The sequence below is a fragment of the Symphalangus syndactylus genome, chromosome 14 (genome assembly GCF_028878055.3).
Source record: "Symphalangus syndactylus isolate Jambi chromosome 14, NHGRI_mSymSyn1-v2.1_pri, whole genome shotgun sequence".
NCBI lineage: Eukaryota > Metazoa > Chordata > Mammalia > Primates > Hylobatidae > Symphalangus > Symphalangus syndactylus.
Window position 1 is genome coordinate 49,497,416 of NC_072436.2, and position 16,101 is coordinate 49,513,516.

Here is a 16,101-nt window from a genome sequence, read left to right on the forward strand (position 1 = left end):
ATTTGTTAATTAAAAATAATTTTAAAATAAAGAAGTTGAAAAAAAAATTTTTAACAATCTGCAAGCCTGTTTTTAATTTGCCAATTAAAAATATTGTGGAATGCTCCAGAGACTCCAAGCCCAGGGATTTATTTCAGTTGTATACTCTGCATATCTGGTGGGTGTATCCCTGGTCAGCAGTTTCATCTGAATTCAATAAAGCCACGTTTTCATTCTCTCAGCCAGTGTCAGCTTCATCTATTCAGAGATGGGTCATAGGTATGACCCACCCACCACCTGAGAACCTGGGGATCAGCATGAAGGAAAAAGGCATTAGGTGTTTTTTCCTGCCTAATGCCATCACTTTTAGTGATGTACTACTGCCATAAGGTCTGTGATTTCCAGGTTACTATGTGACTGTATATGCATGTGTATGTGTGAGTGCACACACACATATGTGTAATTCACAAAACTAGGACCTGTCCAAACCTGTATCAGAAGTACAATTTTAATGACAGCCATTGTTCACCTATTCTTAGGGTAGCTGCCTGTTCACCATTAAACACATGTTGACGTTTGCAGTCAAAGCCCCAGGGAAGTGAAACAAAGCTTCCTTTTGTGAATGTCATACAGTTTTAGGGTTTAGTTTATAAAAGCAATATTTGAAGAGAGCTGACAACTATTATGCAACTTGTGCTCACCTGAAAAGTAAAAATTCATAGCTTTCACTTCAGGTGTATGATCATTGAAAAGCCAAACACATTTTCATCTGAAATAATGGGGACAATACTGCTTTACTGGCCTGAGAACAGCCCACCAAGACAACAAGACAGCTGCCATCCTGGATGGCAGATAGTTTGAACCAAAGGAAGTTTTGTTCTTGAGAGAGAACTGAAAATAATGAACAAAACTATTGGCTCTTCTTACTAACCTCATTTTAGAGGTTATGAAATGAATGTTTCTGAAATTCGGGTTTTATTGAGACCAGCATTCTTTCAGTGTCATATAAAAACACAAATGTGAGACCATACCCCATGCCGTTCGTCGGCCCTGTATATTTATTTCTGTAAAGGATGCGATAACATCTGTCCTGCTATTAGCCTGGAGTCTCAGGAATCAGGTAGGGAAATGTCTCCTCATACCATAGTAACTGTATCCCCAGGAGACTCTCATTCTTAAAATTTGGGGTGCATTAAACCATTAGATAAACATAACTCATCTTTCTGACTTTAATCAGTAGCAATTTAGAATGATATTTTTATATTAACAAACACATATATTATGAGGTTGAATATAAAATTATGCATAATTTTGAAGACAAAGTATTGGACTTCAAATAGGTATTGCAATTGTAGGAAGCGATTTAGATTCTATTCCTGGATTCCACCACCCAAGAGTCAACTGACAGGGGGCTCTGTTGGAGGAGACGGTTAGGCAGCATTTCATCATCTGCTAGTACTTGGAAACACCATAAAACACGATGGAAATATGAAATGCTTTTGTTATGGGAGTTCACGTACATGTGGTTCATAGCTCAAAGTCATTGTGAAACTTGCTCTTGTTCCCTTTTTCTCTTAGCACTGTACTCCTTTCCACCATCTCACCTCTGCAAGACATCTGTCACTCAGGCCCACCTTGGATTTGTCCTAACTGTCCTCCAAAAGCTGTCTTTTTGGGAATGTATTTCAGGCTCCTTTATCTTTCACAAACCCTTCAAGACTTATGTGTTGAGTGCTCCCTTCCCCTTTGCAATGCCTGTTGCTTTCCGAAGACAGTGAAAATGAGTGAACCTATCTTCCTACATTAGCAGATGTTAGTGGGTTTATGTCTAACCTCATGTGTAATATACTTGAATTTTAGAAGTTTCTCTGGTGTTGATCAAAAGGATGCCTCTAATAATTAGAATATCAAGCTCTGTGGCTTCCCAGGGGACATGATTATTTTAGAAAGTCAGATCTCCTGCAGAGGCACAGGGTCAGTTTCTGAGAAGCTGTATACCTCAGATTCTCAAACACGCTTTTCCGGGAAAAGCCCATGAAGATGATACCATAAAAACAATGCTCTTATATTAATTTTAGAGAATTCACTCTTACCTTGTACCAGGTTACCTCTGGACTTTGTGCATCACTTTGGCAGCTGAGACTGGGGCAAGAAATAGAGCCAGTGCTCCCAAGAAGTAGGTCTTGCTTATGTGATGCAGAATTCTCACAGGATGCATTTGTCTGGGGCTTAACTTCTAAAATCATCTTGACACAACAGGCTACATCACAGGGGCTCCTAGGAAATTAACAGGATCCTGTGAACATAGATATTTTGTCTAGATAATAGAGGATTTGGAAATGTTTTCAGATAGAAATGCATTTGGAACATACTTAATCATCTTGGGTCTACAAATATATGACCCAGAATTATTCACCCTTGGGGTCAAAAAGCGAAGGGTACATTTGTCCTGAATGATGTGAGGATAGCTTTTCCTAATGTCCTCTAATGGATCTCCATTCGAAGGTTGGCGGCACCATTGGACATCAGATAGGTCCTTACTACCCGTGAAGGGGAGGGGCTCAGGGACTTGTGTTGGTGAGAGTCGATTTCTGTGGCAGAAATGTGATTTCTGTGGCTCTGGTAAATCACAAAATAAGACAAATTCCTCTTCACTGCTTGTAGAATATGTCCAAAGGAGTTTTTTTGTGGAACAACCTGAAAATCATAATAAACAAAACAACATGGAAACACATTAGAAAATGGAATTCTAGCTTATATTTACATCTAGTACTTGACTTAACAAGAGATTAAGCTTCCCTGTGTGTCTTTCTTCTTCACTGTCCATTTTGTAGGGGAAAGGAAGTGCCTGTTCTAATTCCCTCCCAGTGGACTCCAGCATCACCAGCAGCAGCCCTGGTTTCCTGGAAAAGATGGTAGAACCCTGGCTCATCCCTCGTCAGCTGCTCTCACTGAACACTCAACTACAGTAACAGGGTACCTCAACAATGCTTGGTGTCAGCTGAAAGCTCTTCATCCCAATAATTCTCCTCTCAGTCCCTTTTTAACAGTAGGATGGAAAGGTTGTGTATTAATATATCACACTGCTGATATATCAGGTTATCCATCACTTTACGTTTGACCACAGACTCACAGTGCTAACATGAAAAGTGAAAACCCCTACCTGAAATATTAAATCCTTTAATTCTCTCTCCTGCGACAAGCCAAAGAAATATCCAGCCCAAATAGAGCATTGTTCTCCTATGTTCCTGTCATCACTCCAATAACTTCATTCCGTTGCCAGAGTAGAGTATTTTGAGATTCAGAACTCTGCCCTGAGTATCCCCTTCATTTCTGTAAATCAAGAAATGGGAAATGAAGAAATCAGAACCAGTGAACAAAGTGCAACTCACACAGGAAGCTTTGAAAGGGCAGGTCCTACCCAAACCAGCCTTCACTTGCCTATAACTTACGTGAGTATTTCCAATGGTGTGTAGCAACCTTTTCACTTGTGTTATTTCTTACTAATCATCTCAAGCTCCCGATATCCCTAAGCTCTATGCAGTGTGTTCTTGTAATGCAATTCTTCCCCTCATTAATCTTTTTTCTTTGATGTGCTCACCTAGCACATATATTTCCATGAGTAATTTGGAAAGAGTTATGTTTAACTTTTCCTGAAAAAATGACCCAAGTTGAATTAAAATGTCAGATTTTTCATGGTTAGGAAAGCTAGAGATATAGCTCCTATTGATAAAATTTGAGAATGTTTGCACATACTAGTCTGTACTATTAAAGAATAGAGGCCACCTGCCTCTCCCTTCCCCACATGCAAGAGGGAAAGTTGTCACTGGATGGCATCACTATCAACTCTTTCAAATATGAAAGGGGGAGCAGGTCCCCTCCAGAGAATCAGATCTGGGCTGTGTCCAAAGGACTTGTGTCCCCTCTGTTGATAAGGTAGTCACAGGACCTTTCAAACCACTTACTTGAAATATGGTGGGGATCCAGCTGGAGAATTCCCAGGGCAGCAGTGTGGGGAGGGGTATGGCTCGGAGCGGGGTCTGGGTTTCAGCAGCTGGAGGGAGCCTGGGGCATCTGTAACAAGCCTGGAGTGTTTCTGTTGTCCCACAGGGGAGGGCAGATGAATTTCCCTAAGGAACCTCAGCCTTTAAGAGTAGGCCAGGGCTAATGGAAAATAAAGAATGACAAACCTAAAAGGAATGCAAGGAGCAGAGCAGAGAGACCACCTTGGTAATCCAGACAGAGAAAGCTTGGAGGAGAGACTAGACATCAGTTTCAGAAGCTGCAGAGGAGTTGGGCATCAGAAGGACTAAAAAGTGTCCACCAAAGAGTCTTGGTTTGGCCACCAAAATCTCAGCATGTGCAGCTGGGGTGAGATAACAGATTGCTTCAGGGTGGAGAGAGAGGAGTAGAGGGAATGTGGGGAAGAACCATGCCTTCTAGAGGCTGCATGATGCAGGAAGACAGGAGGAAGTGTTTGCTCATTTCTGGAGATGAGAGGGCTTTGGGCAGGATTCCACTTGGAGGGGAATGTGTCAGCAGGTCAGTGAGGACAAATACAAGTGAGAGTGAGGAGAGGGTGCATGGACTGCTTTCTCCCAGGAAGCCAGAAGAAGTGGGGTCCCTGATACCATGGAGAGATTAATCTTGGACAGGAGGCAGGTAGAACCATGCAGGTGAGAAGGAAAGTCTGTCCAGACCACTTTGTCCAGGTGGAACCAGAAAGTACAGGAAAGTACAGGATGCTACCTCCTGGCTGCTGATGCTGACCTGGCTGTCTGCTGACAGCAAGGAGTGTTCATGGAAGAAAGAAAGGGGGTTCTGTGCAATGCGCCTTACAGAATGCCAGGGATAGGTGTTAAGGTCACTGCATTATCCCCATTGCTGACAACTGACAGTTGTTCTTACAAGGACTGCAATCAAGGAACAAGGCAGGATCAGCAACGGCCTTTAAAGATATGGTCTCCCCACTTGCCTTTCCCTTGTCCGCAAAGTCTCCGGAAGAACAGTCTTCCACCTCCACCACCAGACACATCTTCCTAAGAAGCAAGCCTGAGTATTTCATTTCCATGCCCAAAACGTCACCAGCTCCCGCCACCCATGTGATGAAGCACAGATTCCAGAACACCATGGACAAATGCTGTAGCGTTTGGCTCTCTCATGTCTTATCTGATTTCTTCCTCAGAGAGTCGTTCCCTGACCACCTGGATGAAGAAGCGCCTCTCTCCCTTCTTGCCAACGACCATCTCTCTTGCTACTCATTTTAAATGACTTTCGTCTTAGCACATATTGTTGTCTGAAAATATCTTATTCCTAAAACTTCTCCCCAACTAGAATATAAGTTCCATCCCAGCAGGAACTGAGTTTGTCTTTCTGAGTCCTGCAGCCTCTCTGCAGGAATAGAGCCTAGCTAATAACAGGAGCTCAGTAGAGACTTGTTCAGGATTTAACCGTGCTGCAGTAGGTCAGTTGTTCCTTACACCTTGTCCTCCCACTAGATCGGGAGCTCCTGAAGAGCAGAGATCCCATTTCAGAAATCATATATCCTGATCCCAGGAGAGTGCCAAATGAATAATTAGTAATACAATCTGTGTTCTGAAAAAATGATAAACACTTCCAGAGCCATCAGAACAAACACATAGCAATCTATTATGGTGATTCACATACTGTGTGGCTCCAGTTAAGTCACTTCGGCTCTTTCTGGACTTCAGCTTTCTTACCTGCAAAACAAAATGTCTGGACTGTATCAGTAGTTCCTCCACCTTAGAATGAGGGAATCAGAATTTCTGATGTTTAAGCCAGGATATTTGTAATTTTAAAAGAAGCTCCCTGACTTGTAAATCATAAGATCAGATGATTGCTAAGATCATCCCAGCTCTACCATCCCACAATTTATGTCTAAATGTCCAAGCCTATAGCAAATTAGTTACCATGATGCCCAGAAGTCTCCAGCCCTCAGGAATTTCCGCCAACCTTGAGATGACAGATACTGCCTACTGATGCACCCACCCACCCACTGGCCTCAGACCTCCGGCTACCTGGGGCTGATTGCAGGCTGCAGCTTTCACTCTGGGACAGTGTTTCTCAAATCATCTTGAGTATAAGAATCGCCCGAAACACTTATTACAAATGCAGATTTTGGGGCTTCTTGAGGACTTATTAAATCAGATTCTCAAGGAGAAGAACAATGGAACCTACAGTATAAACAAGTGTCAGAGCCGCCATGCTCATCCGGGAGACATCTTTGGGAAGCCCTGCTCAGGGATAAGCATAGAGCTTGGGGAGGCGGGTCAGTGCTGAGTTACAATAGCTGTTGCCAGCATTGTAGGCAACTGACCAATGTGAGCCCAAGCCCATTCTGGAAGTCTCATTTATGTGGGACAACACACCCACACTGTGTGGCTTGCTTGTTAATATCTATCTTTTGAAGGCCGTCTAATGTCTAAGTGATGTCTTCCATGCTGCCATCACTAAAATGCTTCACTGAATCGGAAGGAGCCACCCAAATGCAGAGTACATCATTTATTGAGCACTGGGCAACTTAAGCCAAAGCAAGCTTCAGACTCTGCTTGTGGGAATAAAATAATGTGGCACTCATTTACTTTCTGTAAAGTGAAGCAGGGTGCTGTCCTTCTCGTATTACAGATGGACAACTAAGGCTCACATTGCTTGGAATGGCAGTGCCCATCCTCAATGATAATCGCATACCTGGTAAGTATTAGAAGGGGGATTCATATCCAGATGTAGGGGGTCTCAAAGCTTCTGATTTCCCCATAACCATACGCTGTCCTTCACAGAAGGAATTGAGAGCCCAAAAGTGCTGGGAGAATCTACAGAATCTCTTCTTCAATTATTTTCCAGATGCATTTTTTGAGAATCACATCTTTTGTTAGAGGATGAAGATTTCTCTTTCAGTTGATCAAGTCTACACCTTCAGCTGTCTCTGGGAGAAATAATGAACCAAACTTTCCCCACAAAACTTTGTGGTGGGAAATGGGGAAGAGAGAGGAAAGCGCTGGAGAAAGCAGTGTCAACAGAGATCTGAGACCCAGGGAGAGAAACGTCACCATCAAAGGCAGACTTAAACCACTTTTCACAGAGAACACCTGCAGACAGAGATTTGGTCTCGTGTAATAGTGACAGTATTTAATTCAACTGATATCATTATGATTCTCAGATGCTCCGTGGTGGCTTTAGACCCCATTGTCTAGGGATAACAGAAAATGAAGCTGTACTGCCTGCCATCAAAGATGTTACAGTTAAGTTTAAATGGGCATTCAAATTTGGCAAACATCTTGAATCTCTCTGCTCTTAGCCCTTCCTGTAAAATGCTCAAAGCACTATAAACAGGTTAATTTTATAACCATCAGTTTTTTTAAGTGAAGACTCCATATATATGGAGATGTAAATTTTGTTATTAAATAACCCATTTGTTATTCTAAAATATTTCTTGAAAAGTAATTGTATTAGCAACTCGTTTTTTAAATTATTTAAGCTATTCTCCCAATTTATGTTTTCTGGTTAGGAAATCTAGTGAAAAAAAAGAAGTATTACTCTCTTACCTTTATTTCCTGCTCTTAAGACATAAAAAAAGAGGAAGGAACTTCAAGTCCTTATTTCAGTGACTGCCGGCTTTTGTATCTGAAGGAAAATATGTGAAAATATCCATTTTCAAAGGGTTCTAGTATATTTCTTCCTATCCAGAGAGATACCTAGAGAAGACACAGTAGCCATGTTACTCACACCAGCGCAAAAATAAAGGGTTATAACTGGAGGAAAAAGGAAAACCTTATTTTGTAAATGACCACTGACATTTTGAAATGGATGGTCATACAGAGGAAAATCAAATAAAGTACTTCTTTCTATAGGAAGTGCTCTGAAGAAGAAGCATCTCAAACTCTGACCAACCTGCTTGACGAGATAAAGTTTGTGGTTGGGTTTAGTTGAAAGAGTGAGTAAGCTGGTTTCCTTTACAGGAATTTCCTGTAAAGAATATTAACTCTCAACTCAATTTCTCAACTGTGGGTTTTGGTTTTCTTCTTGTAAAACTAACCTCCAAAAGTGTGACCTTTGAGATAAACACTAAAGCCTATATTGTCATTAACTTTCTAATTTTGAAAAAGAAAAATTACCTCTCCACCACCAACTTTATAAAGCAATAATTTATTAATACACAAAGGAAAATAGATTTAAAGTCTAAAGTTACTTGGGTTTTTTTGTTCCTATTGAGAGACAGTTTCTGAATATAACATATAATTGAAAACTCCATTGTTCCTTTGATAGAGCAACTGAAACCATTTAATACTTAGATACTCTGAGACCACAATAGTTTTAACGAGTTTTGTCTAGAAACCATCTTGGTTAAGTCTAGATAACATCCTCCATCAAGAGTCTAGTATTCTAATAAAGGTAAGGCTGGCACAGCTGAGCACATCAAAGCTCCAGGCTGCTTCTACACATATATAGAGAATAACATGAAATGCAAATGAAAACTAAATTTACTTTGGTATGAAAGCAAAATAAGTGTTTACCTGAGGTGAGGGTAGGAGGATGCAAGAAGAATTAGTAACTGTAGACAGGAAGGAGCCCCAAAAATGTATCCACCACTGGTCATGAGTCTACCTAGGATTCCAAGAGGATGTGAGGGTTTGTTCCAAACCTATTCCAAGAGTGGTAACAAGGAGCAGTGAAACAGACACTGCAGGCATGTGTTGCTTCAGGCTTACAATGTCATGTGGCAACAGGCCCAGTAGTAAGAACAAAGGCAGGAGACCCAGGAAGTTTTGGAGAAATGAGGTTGAATGGATGAAAAAGGCTAATAATAAGGTGTTGTTTTGGTAAGTGTTCAATAACCATTGAATGGAACTATATTCAAGTGAATTGGGGTGTAGAAGCTGTCCTTGTGAAGATTCAGAGATCTTGATGCAGACCTCAAAACTGAATCTAAAGTTATTGCATAAGCCATGCTTGCATTGCTATAAAGAAATATCCGAGACTGGGTAATTTCTAAGAAAAGTGATTTAATTGGCTCATGGTTCTGCAGGCCGCACAGAAAGCAGAGTCGCATCTGTTCCTGGGGAAGCCTTAGGAAGCTTCCAATCATAGCAGAAGGCAAAAGGGGAGCAGTCACATCACATGGTGAAAGCAGGTGCGAGACAGGGGTGGATGCAACACACTTTTAAACTACCAGATCTCACTCACTATCATGTGGACAACACCAAGGGGATGGTGCTAAACCTTCATGAGAAACCTGACCCCATGATCAGATCACCTCCCACCACGCCTCACCTCCAACACTGGGAATTACAATTGAATGTGAGATTTGTGCAGGAACTAATATACAAACTATTTCAGTTATTTAGTTGTCTCCTAAAGTGCATTTGGTCACTTTAATAGAGTTTGAACAGGGCTTACAGGAGATGGAAAGTCTTGCTGTAGACATTGTGGAGCTAGTCTCTAAAAATGGCTGTCATCAATTCTTCCACCAACTCCTCACCTTTCCCCATTTACTTCCATGTGCATTTTGTTTCTCACATCAAGAGATAAAATGTGTTTTCTCTGTCCTTGAATCTAGGCTGGCTTTATGATTTGCTTTTGATGAAAAGAACACAGTGGAAGTGACACTGTTGCCAGTTGCAGACCAGTTTTTAAAAGATCTTCAGCTTCCAATTCCTCTTTTGGGAGCCAGACACCAAGTAACAAGCTCACCTTGAGATCACCTTACTGTAAAGAAGCCTAAGCTAGGCAGTTGTGAGAATAGGAGAGAAAGAGATGCTAGGCCAGGCCCCAGCTGTTCTAACCAACCCAGCTTCAAGCATGTGAGTGAATACCTACAGCAGATGTGACATGCAGAAGAACAACAGCTCAGCTGAGCCCAACCCAGATTGCAGCATTGTGAAAAATAATACATTGTTAAGTTTAAGTCACTGCGTTAGGTTTAAGTCACTAAATTTTGGGGTAGTTTGTTAGACAGCAATAGATGATGGAAAAATATATTACCATATTACCATTGGCCAAATGAATTCTATTTCACTTGAGATAAATTCCTGGATGAAATGGAAATTAATCCATTTGGTGAATTTATGTTTCAAATTATGTTGTGCATACCTATTATTTTCTCAGAAATATGGTTCAAGGAGAAATAAAACACTTTTTTGACTTCCAACTATTCATATTTTTGAGAGAGAAATAATTATAGTGCATAGTCATGAATCTAATCCAAGAAACATATACTATCCATCCTCTACCTGCAAGATCTTTTGCTGGTCAACCTAAAAACAAGCTGTGTCATAATTAATATAAGTAGAGACTTTATTTGGGAAGAGCTTGAGGATCACATTGTGGGACCATAGATTCAAGTTGTTCTGAATATATTCTCTGATTAGCAGCAGTTACAAGTAGATTTTTAAAGGAAAATAAGAGGCAGTTTCTAAGTTGTTTAGCAAGAATTACATTAAAATAAGACAAGCTGTTGATTGGCTATCCATATTATCTGTCTCACAATGTTCAAGAACCTGAAGATAATGAGTGAGGTAGCTAGTCAGAAACAAAATGACTTTAAACAATTGCCCTAGGCATGAGTGCAGTGGGGGGTGAGAGGTGGGGAGCATGACTGAAGTCACGTACTCATATCTCTCTGGGCCTAATAAATTTTGCATACCTCAGATAGCTCACACTACTCTGAGATCTTTTTCTTCTCTCTTTTCTCCCCCATTTGATGAAAAATCTTCCCATGGAAGGACTGATGATCAAACTCTGCTTGGGTTAGAATAATAGGCATCCTTCATCTCTTGGCATCCCAAGGAAGGCCCATTCCTAGATAGATCCCAGTCAAGTGATTTATATAACTTCCATTGCTTGTTGAATTATCTCTAGTTTTTGAAGTTTTATGCTTTTGTTTTTCTTGGAAGAAGTACAGCAATGAGAGATACGTGGTGAAACCTATTTCACTGAGGATTCAATCCAAATTTTAGGAAAATAATAAAAACTCAAAAACAATTAACGGTCAGGGCTGTGATCTAATAAGAGGTATGCTATAATCTTCCTTGGAAACATAATTTTACTCTCTCCAGCTTCCCATTTCTACCAAAGATAAATCTTACCAGGATCAATTTACTTGTAAAATAAGATACAGTATTATACTTGGTCTGATTATTTGCATAAAGTGCAACAAGAATCATGATTAGGCCTATAGGCTCTTTTAAGTTGGCTTTGCTGGAACTTTCATAGGGCATTTTGGATTACACTTTTAAAAGCCTCGAGGTTAGGAAGCCAAGCCAAGAATTTGCCACCAGAATGTACCTGTGATACCTGTACAAACTGGGTAAATTCCTCTCCTCTTGAGGTTCCAACATGTCTTGAGGACCCTAGACCGGTCAGAAAATGACATTCTTTACTTACTGCAAAATTAGAAACCTTAAAAAGGAGCCATGTAGACAAGTTACTATGCCATCCTTTTCAAGAGGCTTTTGATTGGTTCTATAAAGTCAATTTCAATTCTTCAAAGTAGTCTGGTTATATCTGAAAATATGCCATTCCAGTCAAAGCCTTGGTAAAATAACTAGTATCTCCAATTATGTCCTGTTACAGAAAACAGATTCTTATTAAACTTATGCAAATAACTGCATTGCCAATAAAATAAAAATACTCACAGATAGTTTCCAAATTTTGGAGAAATCAGGTGGAGAGAAAGGCAAATGCTTCAATTTTACCCACAAAGATCTATTTTACCCAATGGCTATAATCTACAAATAGCTGAAAAGAATTTTTTTCATGACTCTGGCAAACAGAATATAAAAGGAATCAGCAATGCTTCAAATAAAACATCCTAAAAATCATTTCAGTCCACTATCACTTCAGTCCCATGTCATTAACTTTTCTTGTGCTTGAGGTTGGGCTAGCAATCTTCGTGAATGCATCAGTTTATGAGAGTTCTGAGTGTTTTTACACAGTCCAATCATATAATATCTAAAGTAATCAGAAACCTGTATTCAAGAGTACTTGTCAAGGTACATTTTCAAGAATCTCCTTGGAGAAAAAGCAAATTTTGGACTATAGCTGATTATAAACCATTTTTTGAGAAGAATCAAAGTAAGACAACAAATGTCTGTGGATGACAAAGGACTTAGTACTCGAAGTCTTTAGCCATGGCTAAAGATGCAAGTGACAAGAAAATTTGGTTATTTCTGTGGCAGACAACATTTTAACATAACAACCATAATTATGTCTGACAATGTATATAAAGACATATCAGAATTTTACAAATTTCACATGATTTTGGAGCACATATTAATAATATATCCACACCAATGATGCAGGATTTTTGCTCCTTAGCTCAGCTAGGTCTGGGTTTTTGTCTCATAACCAGGAAGACATATACACTCAGACATCATATAGTGAGTGGAGTAGAATTTATTAAGTGAAAGGAAGGCTCTCAGTAGACAGGGACCCTGAAAAGCAGGTTTCCGGCTGCCCCCTTCACAGTTGAATACCAGGGCACAAGGTGTGAATTCCTGGCAGCTCCACCCCATCCTTCCAATGCACATGTGGGCACTTAGACTGACTTGCTCCACATCGATTTATTTTCCTTACTGCACACGTGTTAAGGGATGGGATTTTCCACTGTAGGCATGTTTAGGCAAGCCTCCTGTGCAAGTTCCCTTATCTGCACAAAACAACTCATGTAAGAGCTTGTGGGGTGGGTCAACAGTTCTCTGGGGACCTTTCCCTTACTGTCTGCCTAAGGCAAGCTGGCTAACTCCTTTCATTACCCCCTCCAGGAGGGGAGACCCCCAACTGCTATTGGAGAAAGTGGATAATGACTGTTCTTAACTGCTTCCTGCTGACAGGGTGTGCTGTTTGGGGAAAGCTGAGTTAGGGCTCCTCCTGAGTACGGTTTAAGGGTCCCTGGAAGAATAGCACATCCATGCATGGATTCATTTGCATCATCATTTGAAGTTTGATGGCCTCTAAATGAGAATAAACAATTTGGGTTACTAGCAGACATATATAAAAATGAAACAAGGGGGGAAGGACAGTTCAAAAATCCCAAGGCTGCCGACATGCCCAGATAACTGATGGCTACAGCTATGCCTGCTAAGATTTGGATGCATGGTGCTTTGCTTTGGTTAGCTCCCTTGGTCTTATTTTCCCAAAAAAAAAAAAAAAAAAAAAGAACTCTCTGGGTTCACCTGGCAGGATTTGCAGGATAATTGGTCAGAATTAAAATATTGATCCAGATTTTTATATTACCTATCCCTTTTGTTTCTTCTGAGCTGCAGCCAGAGATCACTGGTTGGTTCACAGGAATAAGCAAGGTTAGTCTAAAATGTAGGCAAAATCTTAAAAACAATTGATGAGATTAGAATTTAATGACAAGTATATATGTTTTGAAACATAATTTTTCTCTCTCCGGTCCTCATTTTTATCAAAAACAAATCACGATAAGACTGAGTTGTTTGCAAAATAGACTTTAGTCTTATACTTGGCCTGATTATTTGCATAAAGTGCAGCAAGAATAATTATTTTCCACATAGACTTTTAAATTGGCTTTGAGGGAACTGTATTCCACAAGAAATCTCAGATAAGACCTTTTGAAGCCCAGCCTAGCCATGGGTTTGTACCCTCAAACACCTATGAGTTTTGTGAATTTTTCTCTTAAGTCCCAAAAACATAGGGCCTGTTAGAAAATGATATTCTTTAGTCACCACAGGTTAGGAATCCTGTGCAGGGACAGTGTAGACAAGGAATGAGGCCAGTTTTCCTAGGGGGCTTTTACTGGCTCTTCAAGTCAAGCCAGATTCCTTAAGTGGAAGCATAACCTTCCAGTCAAAGCCTTGGTAAAACAACCAGTTTCTCCAATTGTGTCCTGTTACAAAAGAAAATGGACTTTTATTACACTGATGCAAGTAACTGTATTGCCATAAGCTAAGAACACTTACAAATAGTTTCCAAATTCTGTAGAAGCCAGGCAGAGAGAGAAACAAATATGCTCCAAATTTTGTTCAGAGGAGTATAGCTTACTCAATTATTAAAGACTGTAGATAGCTCAAAATAAGTTTCCTTGCCTCTGAAAAACAAGGATCAGCAATGTTTTAAGCCAAAAGTTAAAAAGATTACTTCAGTTTTCTATTAGTTCAGTCTATTCCATTAACCCTTGTTCTGCTTGTATTCACGAACATTTCAGCTCTTCATGAATACTGTACATTTCCCTCTATTCCAATATTATAATCTCCAAAGTTCTCAGAAACCTGCATTTTAGAGCACCTGTCAAAGTTCTAGAGCTGATTACAAACCATCTTTTGACAAGAATCAAAACAATACAACAATTGTCTATAAATGACAAAATGTCCACCATAGTTACAGCCAAGAACACGATTGACAAATAAATTTGGTTATCTCTTTCTTGGCTTTCCTAAGCTAAAATAATAGGTGACACCAGTTTTGTAAACTTCAGTGCGGGTGAGGAGGGGCTGGAAGTTGTAGAGTCAACCCAAAATGAAGTGAGCCATCTGTTTTAGGAAAGCAAAGCAGTAGACCAGAGTCAACGGCTGGTGGGTGGATGGGAGCATGTAATCCAAACCCTCAACCAAAGGCCAGAAGAACTCAAAATTGTTCACTGGTCAGCCATCTGAGACGAAGTAGGGCTGTCCAGAGGCAATATGGCCCTTGTCAGCTCTCAGGGCCTCTGAGGCCAGAATATGAGCCTGCACCAAGTTATCCACATGGGCAGACTCAACCAGGCTTCTGGGATCTCCACAGACAAACTTGAATGCATCTTTCTTGATGTAGCTGACTATTCTGGGAACGTTTCTTTGTTCTCCAGGCCCATAGATGCCAGCCAGCCTCAGAGCACAGGTTCTTAAGGCACCATCACCTCTGTCCAGGTGTGTGCTGTTTGCCTCCAGAATCTTCTTCTCTGGCACCCCCTCCTCTGGCAAGCCTGGAGGATGTTGTCTGTACCCCCAATTCTGACTTCTTTGATCAGGTTTTGATTTAGTCGCTCCTTCCCTGACAAACCATAAGAGGCAATATGGAACACACATTTGACATCTGCGTCCCGGAAGGCTTTCTCTATGTCAGAGAGGTGGCGGATGTCCCCATGTACAAACTTGATTCCTTCTGGAATGGTTTGAGCAGGACTGCTGATGTCAAATAGAATTATGTGGACTCCCTTTTGGTTCAGAGCACGGCCCAGGTGGAAACCAAAATAGCCACCTCCTCCTGTAATGAGGAAAGTTTCCTTTGGAGATCTTTGGGGGTCCATATGTGGCAGTCAAAAGACAACTGGACAAGAGCAGGAAGAAGGGCTTGGCCTGCAGACTGAGGGAGGTGGGCTGGCCCAGGCCTTGGGAGCCACCTGCTGCCTCTACTCGGGCACTGGAGCCCTCAGAATGGCCTCTGGTAAGTTATTTTAATTATGTTCTAGTCACAGATAAGGTCTTACTCTTTCCAGCATAGTTAAGGGGGTGGGTAATTCCATATGTCCACAGGCCTTACCAAATTGTAAAGTATACAAAATCAAATGGTTCTCAAAAGCAAATCTAGTATCTGACCCACATAATTTAGACCATATATTTACATTTGAAGACATTTGCACTTTACCAATTATCTTTAAAATTGTTTTTATGTTTCAAAGATTAAAGTCACATGAACTAAAAGGCATCACAGCTTTTATTTCTCCTTGAAAAATATTTGATCTAAGTGCTTATTTTTCTTTAGGTCAATGAATTAGAGCTCTGTTTTATATAACCATCACACACATAACATATATATGATTACACAGACAGACAGAAGAAGATCCAGTAGTTGTAAGATTTTTCATTTGGAGCCGAGCATGGTGGCTCACACCTGTAATCCCAGCACTTTGGGAGGCCAAGATGGGCAGATCACTTGAGGTCAGGAGTTTGAGACCAGCCTGGCCAACATGGTGAAACCCCATCTCTACTAAAAATACAAAAATTAGCTGGGTGTTTTGGTGTGCACCTGTAATCCCAGCTACTCGGGAGGCTGAGACAGGAGAATCACTTGAACCCAGGAGGCAGAGGTTGCAGTGAGTAGAGATTGCAGCATTGCACTCTAGCCTGGGTGACAGAGCAAGACTCTGTTTCAAAAATAAAAAAA

The 16,101-nt window shown here is 40.7% G+C and overlaps 1 protein-coding gene and 1 pseudogene across 50 annotated transcripts in view; both read right to left on the reverse strand.

The window, feature by feature from the left end:
* The window catches only part of IL18RAP (interleukin 18 receptor accessory protein), a 34,840-nt gene extending 26,795 nt beyond the window's left edge, over positions 1-8,045 (reverse strand). The window contains exons 1-10 of one of the 50 annotated variants that reach the window (XM_063616709.1): positions 7,888-7,932; positions 7,542-7,691; positions 6,688-6,922; positions 6,018-6,173; positions 5,647-5,699; positions 4,955-5,018; positions 3,945-4,053; positions 3,143-3,312; positions 2,352-2,676; positions 2,073-2,256 (exon numbers count right to left, since the gene is read on the reverse strand). In XM_063616709.1, coding sequence (XP_063472779.1) covers positions 2,073-2,256; positions 2,352-2,676; positions 3,143-3,212 — 579 coding nt within the window. In that variant the 5' untranslated portion in view covers positions 3,213-3,312; positions 3,945-4,053; positions 4,955-5,018; ... (3 more) ...; positions 7,542-7,691; positions 7,888-7,932. Of the gene's footprint in view, positions 1-2,072; positions 2,276-2,351; positions 2,677-3,142; positions 3,313-3,431; positions 3,633-3,944; positions 5,700-6,017; positions 6,174-6,687; positions 6,923-7,541; positions 7,692-7,791 lie in introns of those variants that run through there. The other 49 variants (XM_063616691.1, XM_063616710.1, XM_063616699.1 and 46 more) reach the window with 49 other exon arrangements.
* Positions 8,046-14,372: 6,327 nt separating this feature from the next.
* Positions 14,373-15,244, reverse strand: LOC129462961 (short-chain dehydrogenase/reductase family 42E member 1-like; annotated as a pseudogene).
* Positions 15,245-16,101: the final 857 nt, after the last annotated feature.